Source organism: Synchiropus splendidus, chromosome 2 (assembly GCF_027744825.2).
Source record: "Synchiropus splendidus isolate RoL2022-P1 chromosome 2, RoL_Sspl_1.0, whole genome shotgun sequence".
NCBI lineage: Eukaryota > Metazoa > Chordata > Actinopteri > Syngnathiformes > Callionymidae > Synchiropus > Synchiropus splendidus.
Window position 1 is genome coordinate 11,157,950 of NC_071335.1, and position 23,082 is coordinate 11,181,031.

Below are 23,082 nucleotides of genomic sequence, written 5' to 3' on the forward strand. Positions count from 1 at the left end.
TCACCAAAATAAATACCTTGCGCATGCGCTTAGCGCAGTGACGCCCAGGCTTACAAATCGATGTCCGAGTGACAGAACGATAGCTCCCTGCTCGATCAGCCACAATGGCGGATAAACAAAACGCCCAGAAAAGGTGAATAATGATGATTTGCGTACATTGTCTCAGACATCGATCATTGATGTTCAAGGTTAATATGAAGAATTGTATAGATTCGGATTATGTAAACTGTTCCAACTGGACTGCTAACAAATTAAGCTAGTTTCACACCATAACCTTTATTTTTCTTGTGGTTTACAGCGTCAAAATAGCCACCGGAGCTGTTGTTTGTGTTGAAAGTGAAATCAAAGGGGATGTCACAATAGGTGAGGATCTTAAAACGAGAACGCTTCCGACAAAATGCCTTAGGTTAGCCTTTGATTGACTGAACATTTTTGCAATTTAGGTCCGCGGACTGTGGTTCACCCGAAAGCTCGGATCATCGCCGAAGCAGGACCTATTATTATTGGGGAAGGGAACCTTATAGAAGAGCAAGCGGTCATCATTAACAGGTGACGTGTTATTCTGGGTACAACCGCCTGTGTCGTATCGCTTCTAACATGCATTTCACCTTTATCCAGTCATCCAGAGAACATCAATCCCGATTCAGAAGTAGAGCCAAAGACCATGACCATCGGTGTCAACAATGTTTTCGAAGTTGGCTGTGGTATCCTTTTGCCTTTCCAGCTGTAAAATTCTCCTCAAATGTGAATGGACTTCTCTTAACCGTTGGCACAGTATCACAGGCTCTGAAAATCGGAGACAATAATGTGATAGAATCAAAAGGTGAGGCACAGTTGGGTCCTTCTCAGTGACTTTCTGAACTTATTGAATGAGCTCTGTTGTATTTACCAGCCGACGTCGGTAGAAACGTAATCCTGACCAGTGGCTGCATCATCGGGGCCTTCTGTCAAGTGAACACTTGTGAAGTCATACCTGAAAACACGGTCATCTACGGCTCTGGGTGCATGAGGCGGGTCCAGACTGAGCGACCACAGGTGATCGTCACTAACCCTGTTGACCACGATGTTTTTCATGGCAAAGGTTGTGTATATTCACAACCTCTGCCTAAGCATGCATGAACAAGCCCTGTATTTCTCTTCACTGTTCTTAATGTCACTGGAAAGCTATTGTTACAGCTACTTTACTTTCAAATCGCATATTTTATATCATTGAAAATGAACATTTAACAGCGTACTGACTATAGAATGTTTTGAATATGAAATGAATATTATAGGTTTATTTCTTGACAAATCTGTTTTTTGTCTTCACAGCCTCAAACTCTGCAGCTTGACTTTCTGATGAAGATATTGCCCAACTACCACCATCTAAAGAAAACGGTTAAAGCCAGCCATAATGCTAGTTAGTCAGTTCTTTGAGATGTAGGAAAATCAGGCATTATAGCGTATTCCTCCTATGTCCCTTAGTGGTTTTCTTAACTGGTAGTTAACATTGTTGCAGTTTTGTAAAATTAATTAAATGCTTACATGTTGTACTTGACTTCTTCTTGTCTTTAAATCAACTGCAGCACCATTCATGCACCCTTGATGGGAAAGGAGTTTCCATGGGAGGCTTGGATTCCCTCTCATACATGTATGAGCATTTCCTGTCCTCAGACTTGAAAGCATCTGTTATATATGAAGATGTTTCTGCTCCGAGATCAATGATGTCAAGTCATTTGGTATCACAACATTTTAATAGAACACATCCCACATTTTGAAACATAATTGCCTGGTGCGTGACAAACTAACACACAGGATGCTTCATGTGGAATAAAAGTCGAGCAACTTATACAACACATTTCCTTATATAGTTGCTGAACAGACACACCTATATAATTAACCATCAAAATAAAAAATATATTTACAAGCTTCAGCCTTTGGGGTTTATTTATCAATAAACACAAAAAAGGAACTATAGACATTCCTGTCCCATCAGTTCCTATTCCCAGGGTATTTACTGCCAACAGTCGGTAACAGAAACCAATAGAACCCTCACTTCTTAATTGGAACACCATCTGAATAGTCTTCAAGAACTTCTGACAAATGACGATTGTGAGTCTTGAAGTGTGTCTTCCTCTGTCCACTTTGCTTCTTTCTCTTCTTAACTGGTATCTGTCGATACATGAAAGCATTTTGTTTTTGGGATTCTGTTTCAATTTTATATACATTTAAAACAATGGACATGTGAGCAGCACTGACCACTTTCTTAGGTCCTGACTCCTGCATGGATGAGATTCCTTGTTTCTTCAAATACTCCTCAATCTTCTCTTCATCCATGGAATCCACAGGGACGCTCCTCCATAGCTTCTGAAACTCTAAAATGTTGAAATTTGTTATAACCCTCTGAAATGAATCATTCGTTTCTCACCACCACACATAACTGCTTCTGTCAAGGTGATGCAAAGTACTTATAACCAATCCAAATCAGTATCATAAGGCCTGGAAACAAACTTGTGGAATCAAACGTGACTCACCTTCATCCACCGCAAACTGGCAGTGCTTGTCATTGTAGAACAGGATCTTCTTCTTATCTGGTCTGGTCACAAATATGATTTGATCTCCCAAAGCCTGCAACAGGAACAAAATGCTTAGTCGTACGTTTAAGCATTGCAAAGTGCTACAGAGCAACAGAGAAAAAGGAACAGTTAGTTACCTTAATGGCCTTGGCAGAGTTGGGCAGACCTTCCTCCACATCCTCCAGTAAAACTCCTCCCAGGCCCAGCTGGTCATGTTTGTCCAGCAGCCTCAGTAGTGCTTTCTTGTCTTTCAGGTTGTACTTGGGTTTGAAGCCATATGTGCCATCGCGGACATCAATTTTTGGGTTGTTAACAAGAGCCTGAGTAAGAAGTGCAGAAGGACATTTTAAAACACGGATGCTAATATGTCTACCCAATTTTGGCGGCCAGGATTAAACTACAGTGATCGACCAAATTTGGAGACGGTGCAAGACTGGTGGCGCATGTCCATCTGTATGACAATACAGTTGGCTGAGGTTTCAGTGGAGTCCAGCGTTATCGCAGTAGTGTCAAGCGTTGACATGCCACCTGCCTGCTGTGTGAATGGCGGAGGCAAATGTATGAGAAGCTGCTGTTTCAGAGAGTGAGTCCCAAACCCAGCTGTAGTGCTGTTGCCAGGTTATTAGCCTGTTACTCTCATAAATTCACAAGCAGCAAATGAAATGTTGGGGGTAAGAGAGAGTGATAATTACAGCAGGTCTTTCCTGTATTCTGTCACTGAGTTGCACTACATGATCACACAGTGTAATAGCAAACTTATTCTATTAATCATCGTCAAATTCTTTGAATATTTCTTTGAAAAATATGATAAATTATTAATATTCACAGCTTCATTTTGAAATCTGCTCATACATTACTTTTTTTCAGAAGTAAATACCATCAAGACCAACAGTGATTAACAGCCGTGATCATCATCTGCAAACTCATCTTGACATGACAAATAAATGAAACATTACAATGATGGCAAAGCCACTTTTTGATTCATGCACATTTTTACTGAATGAACAGAACAAGAGAAAACATGTTGATCTGCCACCATTTTGTGACCTACCTCTTTTGTAAATAGCAGGAGGACTCATGTTAAACATCATAAACATTACGACAACGCTAAAGTATGACACAGCATCAGTTCAGAAACTATCCCATTATCTTGAATTGGTTAAGGGTTTTTTTGGGGTTGCGAGTGCTAATCTGTCACACCTGGATCAATTTTAGCCTCAGTTTGATGTCCTTTGACAACAGATCTCTTTTGTTGAGACAGTTACTCGTACAGCGAGGATTTGGTGAAATGATTTAAGAGTAATGGTCATACCTCAGACATCAGCCACTGCTTCTGTTTCATGCCGATATCAAGTAGTTTGGTCTCATCCAGGATCTCCTCAAGGGTCAGGAAGTGGGTGTCACCATTCTGATGTCTTGTCTAACAATGAAAAGGTTGACAACAATAACTCAAAGTAGTAGCATGTGCAACTAATACACACCCAGATTAATTATTTTTTGGTACTTTTTAAAAGGAGTATTGTGAAAAATAACATTTTATAAATCATGTTTTGTCAGCCTTCACATTTGTGGAAACTAAATTTGATAGTGCTGGGTGGAGTTGATCAACTCTCCGACAGGAGTGGCACCAAGGGTAAGGCCATAGTGAGAACTCTCATGACACATAGTTTAGAGACAGCAGCTCTGACGCAAAGACAAGAAGCAGAGTTGAAGATACTCAAGTTTTCATTGGGAGCAACAAAGCAGGACAAAATTAGAAACCAATAGATCAGAGGCACAGCTCATGTTGTAGACAGTTAGTAAGGACAGACTCAGACAATTCGCACACACACAAAGAGGAGAGACAGGCAACATGTTAGACAGGGAACGTTAGAAAGGGAAGTGCCAGGAAAAAGAAAGGGAGATAAAGATTGAGTTTCATGGATATGATAAAGGAGGATGTGAAGAAGAGAGATGTCAATATAAGTGAAGATGCACAAGGAAGACTTGCTGTAGTAAATAGGGATGTCTGATATTGCCATTTTGCAGATCTATGAGATGAACATATTGTCACTTGACACTTGAATTCCCGATACCTATGTATATATGCAACTCATTTCAGGTCACATCATATCTGCTGTCATGAAAGTAGCACATTAATTATTGCTATTGTGATGCCCGTATAAATAATGCATGTTACACACAAGAACAGCACTTCAACTGACGTTACACAGAAGCGTCTCAGACAGGGATGCCCACACTTTTTCAGATTGCAAGGTCCAAATAACTGACAAAATGGCTGTGGTGTCATGTTTGGTGAGGGAACATGTGCTGCAAAAAAAAAATCATTGTTATGCTATCCTTATTTGATTTGGGAAAGCACTCAATCAGCAAAAAAGTGGTATTGGGACATCCCCAGTTTTTGTTAAATGTGACGGCAAATGAGCAGAGATTTGGAAGGAGTTTAAAATGCAAAAATGCTTCAATCGCTGCCAAACCATGTGGAGTCACTTTGCCAAATAAGTCACAAGTTTGTCCTTCAGTAATGGATTGTTTTGAAGTTTCATCATTTTCCTAAAATGATTCAGAAGATCACAGCAGGAGAATTAACTTCAGGGCATTTTGACAGCTTACCTTCATGTAGTTTACAATCTTGGCCAGGCAGCCAAACTTATAGCCAGAGCTTGTCTTAATGTTGAAATTGCCATTACTGGACTCTGTTCAGGGAGAAAAAGAAAATAGTGTTGATAAAAAAAATTAAAATATGACAAATAAAACATTGTGCACAAAGATGATCAACATATTTTCATTTCAGGTTTTCAAACAGTTACCAAATGAGTACAGACAAAATAATGTTAGGCTACTTTGACAAGAGCAGTTAAAAGACATTTGGTCTTAATCTCCTTCTGGGCTAAATAATGCAGACTCCCCGCGGGAGACTGTCTGAGATCTGAACCAATGGCAGAAGCCGCTTGCAGACATTGAATCATGAATGACCCAGTGTGGGCGGCAGCCACGGCTGCACTGAGCAGTGAGGGGGCAGGAACTTCGTGACAGACAGGCGAACAAATGGTGCAGAGGCTGGACTACATGGAACCAGCCAATGATTCTCGATTACGATGTGTTTTCACTAGTGGAAGGAGGCACAGAGCAGAGGCAGCAGCTTTTGCCATGTTGATGTGAAAAAGGGACAGAAGAGCATCTGAAATAGGAGGTGAAGGTGGGGCCAGTCGCATCCGCTTGAAAACACAGCCAGATACATTGGTGAGTGTGCACCTTCTCTCACTTGTCCGTTTTGCATCGGATGACATCACTGTGCAACTGTGAGTTTTGACGCTCGACAATCTCAAATGCTGAACATAAATAGCGATGCCTCGAATGACAGCCTAAGAGGCAGATCAGAAGAGCCTGAAAGTGGCATCAGACATTAACAATTCAGAGTGCGACATTCTCTTGTAACCATGTAAACATTGATCACTCTGTGCGCTTGGTCCTGGAGTACCTTTACAGGCAGGGTGGAGTGCACTTAAGTGGCGGCAGATTATTATATTCACCAGATCAATGACGGGACACCATCAGCGTCAGCAACACAGATGGAAAAAAAACAACTTTATTTTCTGACATCCGGTTACTGCACAGAATGTTCATCCATTTTCTTTTATTTTGAGGGCTATCAGACAGAAATGCCAGTGACAGGTCAACTAAAATAGGGCACTTAATTCTTGCGTAAAAACAAAAACAATTAAATAAAGCCTAAGTGAAGCTGCTCCTCATTCAATTTAGGCAAAACATCGCACGACATGTTAAATATTCAAAGTTCGTTTTGAAATGCGGCTTAGTTGAAATGCATCCTGTCATTTTTGACGTTCTTACAAAACTAAGGAGACAATCTCGTGCGCAGTAGAGAATCTGGGTCAACAGACTTCATGTCCAACATATAAAAATTGCATTGCATGTGTCAGACTCCTCTGTGCGTCATTGAAGGCGGCATTTAAAAAAAAACAAAAAGGAAATGATGTCCATACTATAAAAAACTTTTGATAAAACCACTGAGCAAAACATCTCCAAATGATGGTTTAATAGATGACAATCCGCTGCAAATGAAGTCCTCTATGAAAAAATAAAATGTGTTTCTACCCAAAATATCTTATTAGATGCTGTTTTGGTGATGTTTGTGTACTAATAAATACACTTCAAAATCTGGCGATCAAATGAGTTAGCTTCTTTCATCGACTCGGTCATGAAGCATTGTCATAAGGATGAGACCAGGACGCACTAACTATTATTGTCCCCGTTTTCCCGCCACAGCAATGATGGCCAGGCACTTGAATGGTTTCAATTCAAGTGTGCCGCCGCAAGGACTGGAGGCCGTCGCTCTCTCTCAAATCTCTTTTCAAGTCCAGGAGGTGTACCCCTTCCACGATGGCTGGAACCTGGCTTGCTTCATCGTCCTCTTGCTCTTCATCCTCACCGTTGTGTCACTGGCTGCCCTGGCTGTGCTGTACGAGCTATTGGACTGTGGCTGCTGTGCTAAAGGAAAGACGCAGTACCAGCTCCAGGAGGACGGGCTTGGAAGCTGCAGCAAATCCATGGCTGGCCTTTGCAAAGAACCAGACTCTCAATCTGAGATAGTTTAAGATACTCTGTATATATCAAAAAAGAGTGATGTGACTATGCTGGATGGACAATTGAAATATACCATAAATATCAACAGCAAAGTAGTTTGGCAAAGCATCAGTAGTGTCACCTTTACACATTATTGTGGTTAGTCCTTCTGCAGTGGCAAAACACTGTGTGGAGAAAATGTCCCTATGAGATGAATGCAGAATTCTTGTCATTGGCGACAGACTCAGAATCACTGCATGAAAAAAGTCTGAGTGTGACAATTTCTTTCCTGGCTTTTTTTGTCGTGCAACCAAACTCCGACTTCAGATGTGCCTGCACTGCGGCGCTGATTGCTTAGAAACCAGATTTGAGTCATTAATAAAGGCACAGAACAGATGTCGACTTTGTGAGCACAAGTAGAAGAAGGCAGAAGGACAGAATCAGGGAATATGTCCAAATCTGAGCATTATGTTTCTATTTAACTATCAAGTCACAACAAATGTCAAATCACATGAAAGACAGTACAAACCATTTCCTTGCAAATCTATGTTTAGAAATATTCAAATTCTTCTCAAGATCCCTACACCTGGATGAAACCCAAATCAAGTCAGGCATATTTGGTATTTTCATCACACTGCTTGCATGTTGATCAAAACCCTTGTCATGTTGTGGTAATAAGCGCACAGCAAGCTCAAGTCAATCTGTTTTATTACAAATATCTTAAAACCATATCACTTCTAATGTTTCAGCAATGTTCATTTCTTCCTTCTCACGGTCACAAACAACACAATAAACTATTTACTTCTACTCTGTTTCACTCTCCTTCACGATCAGCAAAACGATTAGAAGTGTCAATTGTAACAAAATATTTGATCATGGTTGAGAAGGAAAAAGACCTGCAGTAAACTGTGCTAGTTGAGCACATCACCACAACCACCCTGTGTTAGCCCCAAGATATCCTAGCTAGTTTGAATTTCAGAATACCCTAAATACATTTGTTGTCAATTTATTAATCAAAGGTCCAGGGGATACATTTAACACCAATCATTTTAGCTGGAAAAGAGCTACTGACGTCGAGACAAATGAGCAAAAGCCTGCCTCATGACAGATCAGATCAGCTGTCAAGTCCACATTCAAGTGAGCATGAAGTAAGAGGTGTTATTTCCCCTTTGAAAGTGTACATTACAAAGCACTTACAATCACCACGACAAAACGAAAAAAAAAAAAAAAAAAAAAGTACCAGGACCAAATCGGACAGTAATACTTTTAACACTGCTGCTGGTAAGTAACATATATCATGTATATGGATATGACCCTTCAAGACGTTTATGTTGCAAAACCATATTGAATGCAGAACATGACATATTGGACCTTCAACCAGATATGAACAGTCAATAAGTTCATATTGTTTAATCAATGATCTTAATTTCCCCCACTTGTTCACCATGTAAATCTATGGCAGTGGCACAAAGAACAGCACAATAACAATGGAGAACACATTCAGATTGGATGCTCATGTTTGGATTGATGGTGAAGTCAGCAGCAAGTGAGCGCAAGCATGCAAAAATAATGACTCACAGTCCACCAAGGTATCAGCAACTTTTTCAACAAAGTTTCATACATGCTTGCTGTGCTGTTTTATGTGTGTCAACAAAGAGAAAGTATCATTCTCTCTCTTTCTCCAACTGAATGTCTCAAATATAAAAAGTTGTATTTAAAACCTCCAATGAACAGAAAAGAGCTCTTAATAGCTGAGGTAGAGATGAGAAGGACAAAACGCAGTACCACGGTACTGCAGTACAATTTAATTCTTTATTGTTGAGCATGAATGTGCGCAGGCACATTAGGATGGATGTAGTGGACAAACGTGATCTCTGCAGAGAGAGCGGTGTAAGGACAGGCACTGTTTCAAGTGGACAGAATTCACCATAGTAGACGCATTGACACAGCGTCGGCAATGCTTGAATCCGACAACTTTAGCAAACAGGGGCCGGAGAGGAAACTTTGGCAACGATGGGGCTTCATCATGTATAAATACTCAACATGAACACAGAGTACACACCGACAGTAACTGTAAATAACTTTGGCCTTGTTGAAAGAACCAACTGGCATGACTTTCAAACTAAACACGACATTCAAAAGACCATTCCCTGTCATCTCTGCTTGTGGTGCAGCAGTGCTCGCTGATGTGTCTGTCGCGTACTAGGGAGTCTTTGAAAAGGCACACATAACGTTAGGATTCACTATAGTTCAGGCATTTCTAACTTCACATAAAATAAATAGTGTCTCCAATATTTAAATTATGCAATAATAATAGGAAGGTTCCAGCCAGGACCTTTTCCAGATGTAATATGAGCTTAGATGACACTACGAGGTTTTGCAATATGCAAATTTGAAAATGATTTTTATTATCAAATGCAGTGAAAATGATCGCACCGTCAGCCTGGTACTCTATTTACACATTGTGAGGCTGCTCCACCTTCATTTCAAGGAACAGGGCGCTGCACTTACCAGAAGTGTGCTTTGAACTGGAGGAGCTCTCCTTCTCAACTTTGGGCTTCTTCTTCTTGTGCGACCCAGGGTCTGAGGTGGCCTGTCTCTTTTCGACAACAGGGTTGGAAAGCGCCCTTTTCTTGAAGAGCTCCCGTTCTCTCAGTAAAGCTGGATCCATCCTATGAAAGGCATGATAGAAATGTAACACTTCAACGCTCACTCATCAGCTGGCTTCTATCCCAGGGACACCCTGGACATCGACTTGCATTTAATGAACCTCTAGGCTTTAAGAGTGTGGGATCCATGTATTAAAAACATATTATTCAAACACGACACCAGAATGGGAGATGCTCCAGTTGTTGTAAGTAAAATAACAATCACTCTCCATGTTAATCTATGCAAGTATAGATAACAATAAGTGTTCGAGTGGAGCTTCTCCTCGTTGACAAATGACACAAAAGAGAATGGAGTTCACACGAAGTTAAGTCAAGCACATTGACCCAACTACCTGTGTGCATATAAACGAACAACAAGGAAACAACTGTTAATTAGAATAAAAGAAAATCACGTAACACTATGACGTCTGCCAACGGGCGACAAGCCCATAGCATGCAAATGAAATGCGTTGGTTTTACGCGTATCCGATGTGGAACAATCCTCGTAGAAAATATAATTCGGACACTCAAACGTCGATGTATACGGATCACACGGCACAATCTTCGGCACACTCATCTGTTAGCTACGTCTGTTGACAAAACACAACGCCGTGACTAACCACTGACCTGACGACCGTGGAGTCCGCAGAAATAAAGGCTCTTTGCGTTAGAGCGAAAATGCTCTAAAAGACAAACTTAAGCTCAAGAATATCTTCGGTTATTCACGGCTATTTCCACTAAACGCTGGCAAACTAACTTCCACCACATCCCTCTGCCGCATTAGTGAAGCGCTGTGCTTCCGGTTCTTGTGTTCAAACTGCCGGTTAGGATCATTACTGACCCCCTGTGGTGACTTAGTGTAATGTACCACCTGAACACGAGTGCTGTTATCAGAGGCAGTTTTACATTATTTGACTAAGATGATTCTTCTGTTTCCAGGGACATTATTATTATTATTATTATTATTATTATTATTATTATTATTAGAGTAAAACGTATTGTGATTTTGAAAATACAAGGCCAACATTTCAGGTCTCTTTTTCTTTCCTTTTTCATGGAAATCCAGTTTTCTTACAGTCAACAATCCTCAGTCAAACCATTTCTGATTTAGCAGCCAGACTGTGCCTGATAACGGTGTTAAACTCACACAACGGACCAGAATGTTATTCAAATAATACATCAATGACATGAAATACACATTAAAAACATTAATAGTAACACAAAGCATCATTCAATTGCAAATTACATTTGCACAAATAAGAGATAACCACCAATTGTGTGATTAATAGTTAATTTTACACGTAGCAATTGAGATATAAAGTCAATAATGTCTGGTTGTGATGGGTAAACGAGGTAACCTGCAACAGTATTGCAGGTTGGCAAAACAGTTGTCGCTCTTGGTTTAGAATCGATGTGAGGTTTTATGACATTTTATGTCAGACAGTGCCATCTGGTGGCCTCTATAATCAGACCATTGTTTCTTCAATATTGTGTCATGAAACCTCAACTACCCAGCCTCATCCTGTTATCTTGAGTGCACCAAATATACTGTACAGGTAGATAATGCTGAACTACCAATACCAATAGTGTTTGCTGTGTAATAGGGAACCTATTTTAATGAAGTTATATTTATATATACAGTGGTACCTCGGTTCTCGACCACAATCCGTTCCGGACAGCTGTTCGAGAAGCGAATTGTTCGAAATCTGAATCAATTTTTCCCATCACAATGAATGGAAAAAGAAATAATGCGTTCCAAGCCTTAAAATAGTCTTTTGTAGGAGTGAATGTAGAGTGTCTGCTGCAGGTGCGCTGTTCCTCTATGTGTGTGGCCGCTGCATGTGGGAGGGGTTGCCGAGTGAGTGACGTCTCTCCAGAAGTGAAGAGGTGCCCGGTGCGTGTCCAGCTCTGAATGTGCGCTTCTGTGCAGTTTGGCTGTGACAAGGTCATAAACCAAGTAACGCTCTGTCCCAGACTCGCCTCATCCCTGTCCCAGCTCCAGCCCACAACAGGACATCAAACCCTGGAGTGTTGAGAGCGATCACCTCCCCTGTGACACTCTACCACGGTCCAGTGCGGAAACAGTCAGGAAATGCAGCTAACGGGACACGGCTGCATACAGAGGCGGCGTTATACACAACAACAAAGCACGTCATGGGTCAGCCGCGCATGTTGTTTTTTCTGTATACAGTGTATGTATATATATATATATATATATATATATATATATATATATATATATATATATGCTGAAAGTGGCCATTGCTAGCCTAGTCCAGTGTTTTTCAACCTGTGTGAGAGCCGTGAGACTCTGTGTGCCACGGGAAATGATAATCCAGAAGCCGATTAAATGCGCAACTTCAAGTTGTATCTAAACCTGATGAACCTCTAACATGACCACACACCTGCACGACAGATTGATGGAGTGTTCTTTGGCAGACTCATTACGGCAAAGGCTGCATTGCAGCGCAAACGGCTGACATGATGTCTCCCTTCAAAACAACTCGCATTCTGTCACAGTTTGCTTCGTGGTTTAAAAGTTAGATTTAAAAAAATAAATGGAGAACCAAATTAAATGTGTTCCAAAATGTGAAGAAAGATGAGGCAAAGATTGTTAGCAATGTGTGTGGATATTCTCGAATGACATCATGGCAAACAGTTAAAATAAATAAATCTTGATGTATTTTGCCAGATTTCCCACCCCTTTCTTGAAACATATAGCATGCCACAATCGGTGCGTGTCAGTGGCTGCAATTTTTCTTAAATTAAAAGGGATTTTCTACAGGACGACTAAGCACTATTGTGCCCGGGTGAGGTTCCTTTGGTGGTGAGCCTCTGGATTATTGAAAAAGGTTGAATAACACTGGCCTAGTCGATGCCTGCGACACTGTTTATCGAGCGTCTTCCTTTGGTAACTGGAACACACTGATCTCAGTTCTGATGTCGTCCCACTTCTGAGGTAACAGCAAGTACTGAGGTGCTGTAGTACACATATTGTTGTATTTGTACTTTATTTTGCATTTATTTGCATTGAGTAAAATATTTTATTTCAAGTCAGTTTCAATTTTATTTGAATTTGGCCTTTTTTTTATACCAGCAATATCAAAAATGGTAATAAGTAATGGGTATCAATATGGGGTTTAGAATTTACAACCTTAGCCCAGATTACAGCCCTCAAAATAAGTAGGAATCAAATGGGAACCAAATGGACAAAGCACTGTGACGTCATCATTCCTTATGTGGTGTCTGAAAACGCCTTCAGTTAACATGGGACACATGCGTGTTCACTAACATCCATCCCCTCACAATAGCATTTCAAGCATCATAGGCTGAGTGAGGTGTTAATGCTGGAAGACATCATATACCCAGCTGCCTAACAATCACGATGCATGGCTTCTCCTGTGTCAAATCCATAAAATGGTGGGACATTGCGGATTACTGGATTATAAAAGTCAATATCGAGGCCAAAGGACAGTCCACAACTCTGCAGATGACGACTTGGTCAGGACAGGACCAGACTCACACAGTGAAAAACCGACCAGAAGCTGATTTGTGTGAAAATTAGGGTTAATCCACAATGCAATGGGATGCCATTTTACACATGACAGTGTATTGCTTGCATTTTTTTCTTTGTTATGATTCAGAGTTTGATCGCTTTTTGTTGCTTCAAATTTTAATTTCTATGTCATATCCAGAGTTTATTAAAAAAAAAAAATTGAGAATTGCATGTTGCATTTATACATCTGTTCAGTATCTATCGGACAATGGAAACAGAAGAGGAATGTGAATAGGAACCTCTTATCGAATCATAATGCAAAATCCTAAAATGATGCCTCTGTTGACAATGAAGAAGCCAGGACACAAAAGGTTGACTGTGGCTATGAACTCCTCCCTCGCCCACCCTACTCTCCTCCAGTCCTTGCTCCCAGTGACTTCCACCTCTAGGCTGAAAAGATAGAGGCGGAAAGCTCTTCTCCAGGGTTGGTGATGAGATTACAGATTGAGTATTAATAGCTGGAAATTGTGTGGAGTTGGAAGTAGTTCAAGGGTGGGGCGGCCTCAGGGAAGATACTTTTTTTCCGTACTAGAATAAAGTGTAATTGCACATCCATGTGCCTGTTTTTTTTATTATTATTATTATTCCAGGCGAATTGATGCACTTTAAGTCTTTTCTGATGGAGACTTTAACAATGTTAATAAAGTTATTCTGTATTGTAAGTTGATCTATAATACTTTTTTTCTTTTATTTGTACAAGGATACAATGTTATGCATAATTGTACTTATTATAATTTTATAGACAAATGATACCATTTACAGAGGCGTCGGAGAGTTGGGCGGGGGGGGGGGAGAAGCACTGGACTAGAAGAAGGGGTTGGACTATGTTGAGAAATAAAGCAGCTTAAATCCACATATCGTATTATTTCAGTGTAAGGCTCAAAATCTTTAGGTACGTCCTCATTATTGGTGATTTTTGGTTGAATCACAGTAAAAAGTACTTCTCAGAGGTGTGTGTGTTTCAAGAAATAATGTCAAATCTGCCTCTATTTCAAGTGATTTTAATGAAGTTACCATTCAACATTTAACTTCTATAAATAACCTGCACACTGGATGAACCAGAATACTTTTTAAAGGGCACTTTATTATTTCACCATTAAAAAACAAAGTGAAAATTTCGGCCGCTTGGATGTTTTTGTCTGCAAAGAAAAATAGATCATTTCTGTCACTCTGTTCCGTACATATTTCAATGAAATGCTCAGGTAATGAAGAAGCAGGTGATGAAATTTGGGTGGTGGGGTTTCATCTGGATTGAGGTGGGGTTTGAAGGAATGGCTTCGAGCTGTTGCGACATATGACCTGCCCACACCCTTGACGCCCAGGCTGGAGTCAACAAAGTTCATTCTTCAGAACTTCAAAACTCCTGAATGATGGAAATTGCTTATTGCATGTTGCCTTTTTAAAAACTCAAATGTGTTTCCAGTTTAATCAATCATAAAAATAAGATATTCTTTGGACATTGACACTGATTCAACTCTGATCATCTGGAAAATAGTTTAGAAAGTAAACTAATAAACACTGCATGTCCTGAAGAAGCCCACGATTTGCTGACACGCACATTCTGATGAGGCGCGCACATTACCCTGGGACCAACAACTTTTCTTTGATGCTGAAGAAGCATCCTCAAGAAAGCATCATTAGCTTAATGAGCCTTCAACCTGCTTAGACTGAGAGAGTGACATGTTCCCCCTCACAACATGGGTTTAAATGTGCTCTGTGAATGTGACAGAAAATCAGCTCCATTATGCAACAACACACATTCACGTGCGTAAACACGACAAATGATGTTTAAAGGCAGAGATTCTCATTCTCACCTGTGCTGGTGAAGCTCCCCTGCGTGCTTGAATTGGGATCTGTCAGACACTGGGACAAACACCAGAACAGCAAGTATCAGTGAAGGGGCTTGTCATGAAAGGCTTCTAGATTTGTCAGACAGTACCTGCGCTTGCTTCCAGCGGTCTGTTTCTCTTCTCCGCCCTTTCCCATGGAGGGCATGTGTGCATTGACTGCTCTTTCGGCACACCCAGCAGCATCTATCCTCTTTATAGGGCTGATTGAACAGTGAAAAAAACTGTCAATTGCAGCATGAAACCCATCTCACTACCATATTACATGAAGATCAAAGGCACACTCAATAGCAAAACTGCCTTTTCTTGTTAAAAAGACTGACATAAACAATGACACCAAAAGCATTATTTCATTATTGGCAAAAATCTGAAATTGTTTTTAGAAAACAAAACCACAATTTAGTCTTGTTTTCTAAAGCTACAACCAAAACACCCCTCTTTACCCAATGAATAATAACAGAATAATTGTTTAGTTTGTGGAACAAATTTATTTAAACGTTTACCTTCAATAACAAGATACCAGATTTGACTGTGCTTCCATGAAGAGGTGTCTTCTCGTTCTGTCTCACTTTAGCGCCATATGACTCATTGACCAAAACTATTTAGCAGAATTGAAGTCACTTCCTCTGTGCTTTATCATCTGCCCTTTTGAAGTGTAGCCTGTGACAAGTTTAGATCCCTGTATCTACTACCACACGCCAGTCTCTTGCGTCCCTGCGGAGGGAAGACCTTTATGTGCTTGGTTTAGATTGTTCCATCATGTCTTTGTGACATGATAAGTGCTCATCCGGTTGATAGGAGAAAGGTGTCTCCAAGTCCTCATCACATGAGTGCCCTTATAACACAGCTGCAGAAGTTTGAAGAATTTATATAGCTTCAGCTGCGAATAGGTCTTTGTTGCATCATAGTTTAAATCAATGCCGACTTTGTCTCCGGACTGCTCAACAGGAGCCTGTTCCTCTGGTGTTGTCATTTCTGAGCTTGGCCTGTCAAGTCACTCCCAAAGAATATCTTCAACTCTATCTACTGTCTCCAAACCGATTGTCATGGCAGGCCTCACTGTGGTCCGATGAAGTTGTCAGTCCACCATGCCTGCACTCTCTTCTTCACCTCTCTGCATCTCTGTCCATCTTTGACAATCCGCCTGAACTGTTTTCAATCTTACTGTTGTATCTGGTTAGAAATAAAGACGAAATTATATCAAATAACTTTGCAGATATTGTATTATTTCAGTGCAAGGCTCACAACCTTTCGATACCGCTTTGTAATTGGACTGATAAATGTGTGATTAGCAGTTTTTTAAGCTTAAAATTGTGATTTTTGGTTGAATCACAGTAAAAAGTACTTCTCAGAGGTGTGTGTGTTTTAAGAAATAATGTCAAATCTGCCTCTATCTCAAGTGATTTTAATGAAGTTACCATTCAACATTAAACTTCTATAAATAACCTGCACACTGGATGAACCAGAATACTTTTAAACAAGCACTTTATTATTGCATTATTATTATTATTTGTAATTTCCGCCGCTTGGATGTTTTTGTCAGCAAAGCAAAATAAATCATTTCTGTCACTCTGTTCCGTACATATTTCAATGAAATGCTCAGGTAATGACAGGGAAGAAGAGCAGGTGATGAAATTTGGGTGGTGAGGTTTCATCTGACTTGAGGTGGCTTCTAACTGATGGAACCACACTTTTTTGGACTGCGTTTTTACACAGGCACTTTCAAGCACAGAGCACACTCTATTTGTGCGGGTCTAAATGCCGCTGTCTATTAGATATTTCACCAGCACACTACAATAATAAGAGCCAGAGAGAGAGAGATGATAAATCATTGAAGTCCTGCAGAGACTTCATAACACATCTGAACACAGAAACATGAAATAAATGTTTCCATGTTGCCATGATAACTGACTCGAAGGCGCAGCAGGCCGGTCCAAAAACCCAGTGAATGAATCTTTCAGTGTGCGCTAACCCAGTTAAAGTCCAACTGCATAACAAATTAATTACACTTCTGCGCAACAACCAAAAAGGGACTAGAAGAGCGAAGGAGCGTTTGATAATAGGAATGAAAGAAAGAAAGAAAACCCACACGACTCCTCTAATGCAGAATTCAAACCAACTAAGTTAGATTCACACTAACTCAAGAACACATCCAAGTGTCAGCTACCTGGAGTTAGAGCTCCATTAATACGAGCCAATGGGAATCAGGAAGTGTAAGGAAGTGAATCATACAGTTACTGTATGTGTGAGGTGTTGGCATAAAGCACACATGGAAAGTTCCTGTGCCAATTTCTGCGGAGGAGAGAACCCCACTCTGGCACCTTTTAGCTATAGCGTGAACTGGATGTCACACCTTCTGAATTTGAAGCCCTCAAAAAAATGAGCAATCACTGACAAACACAACAAAATTCAATACAAAAGTAATCAATTTCACAAAGTTCTTGATACCTGCGACTCTTCAGATGATCAATAAATACACTCGCTTTAAAGAATTGTTACTTTCTGCCCATCAGTGCGTCAGGCTTTACGTGAGAGCTGTGTTTCTGAAGCAAATCGATGCCTATTGTGCTTTATTTACAATGTAATGTAACAGCTGCTTTGAACTGCCGTGTGTTTTGCAGTAGCTGTCAATCAGACGGGTCTCTTCAGGCATCCACTGGTGTTGTGTTAGAAGCCCATCATGCAGGCCCTCACAGTGCAGAAACACTGGTGGTGAAGCCTCATGAAACAGTGACCTGGGTTACAGAGCCCACTCAACGGCACTTGTGTGTTTGGATGACGATGTACAATGAGACACTTATATAACTTTAGCCCTCAACAACACAGACGGAGACAAAAAGTAGGTCAAAGCCTTCGCTGCCCACAGTGACCAAAAAGCCACACTTCTTCATGAGTCGATGGATTAGTTCATTTGAGAGAGTTGATCCTGGATGAGGGAATTCGATTTGTCGTCAATCGATCATCGATGAGTCTAAAGCGATCGCTGGGAAGAGGTGCAGTAGCTAGATCAATCCACACGGTGGCAGTAGCAGAGCGCATCTTCGCTGTGAGACACTGAGGTCACGGAGACCCTTCAGACTGCCAGACATGGGGAGTCAGAAAATAAGAAACAAAAAAGAAAAACACCTGCTGTATTTATCCCAGCCCCTGGAATGTAGCTCATCTGTTTACACTCCAGAATGAAAAAAAAAAAGAATCTGCATCCAGATTTCTTTGTCGTGCTTGTCAGCTGAATACACAGCGGAGAATTCACTCATTTATTCATTTTCCACCGCTTATCCATTGCCAGGTCCCAGAATGACAGTGAATTTCAGGCTGCCAGACTTCACTACACAAACACTACAGCCACTTCGGAATGAGAAGTCCAGTGTAGAGTTATGATCTTTCTTGTTTAACGTCGAGTGACAACACGAGATGATAGAAAAAGTGCTTCAGCATGTGCGTGAACGGGTCACACCCTCAAGCATCAGAGGAGCCATTGACGTACCGCCATCTGTGTGTGGCTACAGATGAATGCTGATGTAGGACCTGAACAATCATGCCAATGGTGAGCCAACATGATGGGTCCGCTCCCGAGGAGTTGGCCCTTTTGTGACATTTGAAAAGGGCAACGGGAGCATCGCTCACACACAAATACACTCTGTCACACATCTTTGACCTCCACACCCTCAGGTGGCAGCAGAGACCCCATACTGAAGATCAGAGCTGGGATTAACATCAAGATCCAGGATTAATTTCTCCTGCAGGGATGTGATGCTGAACTGTTTCAAGTCTGACGGAACTTCCCACCGCATCACACAAATCCTCACTGAACACATGAAGAGACAGATAGATAGATAGATAAACAGACAGACAGACAGACAGACAGACAGACAGATAGATAGATAGACAGACAGACAGACAGACAGACAGACAGACAGACAGACAGACAGATAGATAGATAGATAGATAGATAGATAGATAGATAGACAGACAGACAGACAGACAGATAGATAGATAGACAGACAGACAGACAGACAGACAGACAGACAGACAGACAGACAGACAGACAGATAGACAGACAGACAGACAGACAGACAGACAGACAGACAGACAGACAGACAGATAGATAGATAGATAGATAGATAGAGAAACATAGAAACATAGATGGCCAGAGGAACATAGTGGGGGGTGTATAGTATGTTATTTCAGTTGACAGTTAACCTAAAGTGGATTGTGGCTGTTGCTCAGGTATCTGAGTGACAGCAGAAACGCTTGCTTCACTCTCTCCAAACAAATTCTGCTCGCTTCTGAAAAGCAGCTCTCCACATTCTTTTCAGACGTCTGAGTGGTGGAGAAACTCCAGATGTTGGACTGAAAACTCCAGTCGGAGCACCTCATGTTGACGTGTTTGCTTCGCTTGTAAACAGATCTGTGTGTTACTGTTTGGCCAACAAATCAATTGTGTGTGTTTTGATGAATCAAACATGAAGCTGAGTCTCAGTGAGAGGGTTGCCATTCAATCCCACAGTCTCTTTCCCCAACCCATCAACTGGAACACAAACAAGGTGGCCGGCTTGGGAATGCCGTCATTTTTGAGTTGATGTGGAACACAGCACATCTCTCGTGAGAGAGAGAGAGAGAGCGCTGGCAATCTAAACGCAGAATTATTCTTTATTCATGGATTCATTTCATAAAACAACATATACCAGTCATGAAAGATAAATGATATTTTAGGAAAATACTTTTGTCTACTGTTGTTTTAGGGAAACAAGCCGACAGTTTTCAGCTCGGTTGAATTCACTGCGCCGTGGCAGTTAATAAACAGCGCATCAAGATTACTGATCCCTGACAGCGTCATCTTCAAACCAATAAGTTGACTGTACTTTTATATGTATTGGCAGCATCCTTCATTGGAGTTTAATACACACTCCACAATCCAGGCAGCAGAAATGGAAATGCAGTTGAAGCTGTCAGTAGGCTGTCGCATATTAATAATACTTGTGATACTTGAGAGCCAGAGCTCTGATGAACACTATCGCCTACACTCCTCTGTACCTTGCAGCGAAGTAATCGATTATGAGACAGACATCTGCTGCTGACCATCATCACCAAAGCCAGAAAACGAACGTGCCTGCTGTTTGTTTTTACCCAACCGCTCATCTGCGATCCCAACTGGGAGTAAAGACATTACATAAAGACACTGAACAACAGTAAACAAGGAATGTTTGATGTGTTTCTACTCTGCTTTTTCACTGTTTGCGACTCAGTTTTATTTATTTATCGACCTTTTGAGACCGTGCTTCTAACTTTGTCAAATAAATACAACAGAGATGTCCCCTGTAGATTTATTGGAACTGCAGTCGATAAACAGAAATGTTCAGTGTGAGATGGTAAATAATTGATCACAATGAACAGTGTTTTAACATTATTTTTGTGCGCCTGTGTTTTATCAAAGTATTCCAGTCAACAGAGAGAAATAGAAGCTATTGCGGATATTTTTCCCGTTTACAGTACAGTTTAGAGCTGGTTTTTGCAGGTGTGGCTTTTGTAGAAACATTAAAAGTTGTGAGGTTATTAAAGTGGTGTAAAAAAGCAACACTAGCCATTAGACTGTGGGGAAAATAGCGCTCCCCTCACTGTGTCGGCTCAGGAACACTTGTGTACAAGACGTCTAGCAAAATAATTTATCATCAAAATCTGGGGTGCGAATCATGGAGATGGGCCAAATGAAAGTGCCAAAAAAGTACTCATACACGCCACACTAAATGACTCAGCAGGTTCTTTAGTTTGGCACATTTTAAATTTGTTTGTGACGCAGGTTTTATGTGCTTATTGACCGAGTAAAAACCTACACTGACACCTTGACTTGGAGGTCAAACATATGCTGCTGTACTTTGCCATTTCATGATAGTATAGGATGCCAAGTTACACGGTCGAGGGGCCACATGCCGCCCTTTGCCTATATTTATGCGGCCCTGGGTGTAATGTACGTTGTTGTTTTTTTTTTCTCGATCGATGGACGACTTCGCTCTCATTGGTGGTGTTAGTCCAGCGTTTACAGCCATGGACCTTGTCATACATTTGATTCAAGTTCTTGTTCGATTTGGGTTTGAAAATAAAGGTTTGTCTCAAATATTAAACATGTCCTCATCCGCTGCTCTGTTCTGAACAGATCAAGAGATGCGCTTGACTTTGTATAAATGGATAATGGCTATGACATGAAGTCTTCACCGCTACTCATTGGGTGAAGCATGCAGTGAATAATATCAGTTCAGGTGATAAATATTAATATTTAACGTCAAGAAACAAATCATGATCCTATACCTGGATATAGATACCGTAGTTGTGAGTACCAAGTCGTAACTTGCCACCTCCTTGAGGGGACCTTAAACCTTTGTGGGGACCATTTGGCTGGACCCCAGAAATCCCAGCCTCAGTTTGAGGATGAAGACTTTAGAATAATAAGGTCATTATTGTGAAGTCAGGTTTAGGGTGAGAGGCTGGGAAAGCATGAGGGCAATGAGAGGTCCCCATAAAGATAGAGATACAAACCTGTGTGCGCACGAGATGTGGACAATTTTCTGCTTATATTCAAACGATCCAATATTTTTGCTGTTATTCTCCAAATTGCCACAAAACAAAACTTGCATTTCAACTTTGTTTTCATGTTATATGTTTACTGCCCTCTCCTGCTGTGTTTAGTTCATGTGTTTCACTCAATTGAATCACTAAATAAACACTGCGCTGATATTATGAGACAGCACTTTGATAACTGCTTCTTAAATTAACTAAATAATGCAGGAACCTTCAGCATGCATAAAACACTCAACAACACCTCATTAAAGTAATCAAAAAGTACTCTTTTAACATCGCGTGCTAACATTTGTTTACTCCAACAGCCCCACAGAACAGATACTGACTTCAGAATAACCTCAGAGGCACAGAGAAGTTGCAAAAACATGGTGAAACAATAACATTATAACCACTACTGGCCACTCTTGTGTTCGTAAAATCTTCTTTTACGTTACATTTAACTAACAGACATTAATCGCTAGTTTGTGATGAGAGAATAGAATTTGAATGTGTTGACTCAACGTATTAATATCAAAATTAGTTGTCAAAATTATAAATGTAGATATCTCAATAATTAACCTCTTACACACCTCTTGTCATTGCTACAAAACAACAGCAGGGTTTTGTTGAAAAAGGGGCCGCAGTTTTGTTTGTTTCAAAGATGAAGCCGCGCAAGTCAAAGTGCGGACGGCTCTTCTTCGGGTGCTTCTGAGAGAGAAGCTTCTTCCTCCTCAGTGACTTTAACTGCCTACCTTCCTCACCTAATAAAATCTTCATATACATTGCTATGAAAGCTTTATGAAAGAAATGGATAATTTTGGGGTAAAGACGGATATTAAAAACATTAAATCTGTTCCTAGTTGGTGGGATCCTCACCGACGTTGGCAATAAAGCTAATTCTGAAGTGTGCTACAAAAAAATACATGTATTTAAAATGAAAATATGCGATTCTCCAGGTATTAAATGACTTCCAATATGAGGGATGTTTTCGGCAAAACAGATCTTTCAACGGTCCCTTGTGTGTTGGTCGATGAGGCTCAGAAATGTTGAAGGCATCAACTCTATTGTAAGCTGTCAGATGTCGTTCAATTTTGCCTGTGTTTATGATTGCTTTTATCCTAAAAATAACATTGAATCGCTGCCATCTTCCAATGATACATACACAGAAGAATGAAAAAAGACATTTTGTACGTTTGGGCTTTTAGCACAGCAGGAGGCTTTGAGGCGTTTGAGCAACTGATGACAGGGGCTCTGCACAAATAGATTCAGACTGTGGCTTTCAGCGAGATTTCTGCCACAGCAGCAAAGTCACGACATGGAGTCTTTAGCATGGATGT

General features: G+C 40.7%; 3 protein-coding genes across 4 annotated transcripts; 2 read left to right on the forward strand and 1 right to left on the reverse strand.

Annotated features, from left to right (window-relative positions):
* The first annotated feature begins 10 nt into the window (after positions 1-10).
* On the forward strand, positions 11-1,530 carry LOC128753815 (dynactin subunit 6-like). Its single transcript, XM_053855929.1, has 7 exons — positions 11-133; positions 299-363; positions 444-549; positions 619-704; positions 776-823; positions 893-1,035; positions 1,312-1,530. The coding sequence occupies exons 1-7, from the start codon at positions 105-107 to the stop codon at positions 1,402-1,404; spliced, it is 570 nt and encodes a 189-aa protein (XP_053711904.1). The 5' UTR covers positions 11-104; the 3' UTR covers positions 1,405-1,530.
* A 190-nt stretch (positions 1,531-1,720) lies between these two features.
* Positions 1,721-16,013, reverse strand: gtf2e2 (general transcription factor IIE, polypeptide 2, beta). 2 transcript variants are annotated; one of them, XM_053855926.1, is made up of 10 exons: positions 15,694-16,013; positions 15,283-15,393; positions 15,158-15,206; positions 9,651-9,811; positions 5,169-5,251; positions 3,868-3,975; positions 2,693-2,875; positions 2,514-2,607; positions 2,239-2,354; positions 1,721-2,151 (listed from the first exon to the last, which is right to left on the reverse strand). In XM_053855926.1, the coding sequence occupies exons 2-10, from the start codon at positions 15,374-15,376 to the stop codon at positions 2,032-2,034; spliced, it is 1,008 nt and encodes a 335-aa protein (XP_053711901.1). In that variant the 5' UTR covers positions 15,377-15,393; positions 15,694-16,013; the 3' UTR covers positions 1,721-2,031. The 2 variants fall into 2 exon arrangements, with proteins under 2 accessions (XP_053711901.1, XP_053711902.1); XM_053855927.1 differs by lacking the exons at positions 15,158-15,206; positions 15,283-15,393; positions 15,694-16,013 and adding an exon at positions 10,415-10,585.
* smim18 (small integral membrane protein 18) lies at positions 5,593-8,126 on the forward strand. The gene is made up of 2 exons (XM_053855930.1): positions 5,593-5,798; positions 6,843-8,126. Exon 2 carries the CDS (start codon positions 6,845-6,847, stop codon positions 7,169-7,171), a length of 327 nt encoding a protein of 108 aa, XP_053711905.1. The 5' UTR covers positions 5,593-5,798; positions 6,843-6,844; the 3' UTR covers positions 7,172-8,126.
* Positions 16,014-23,082: the final 7,069 nt, after the last annotated feature.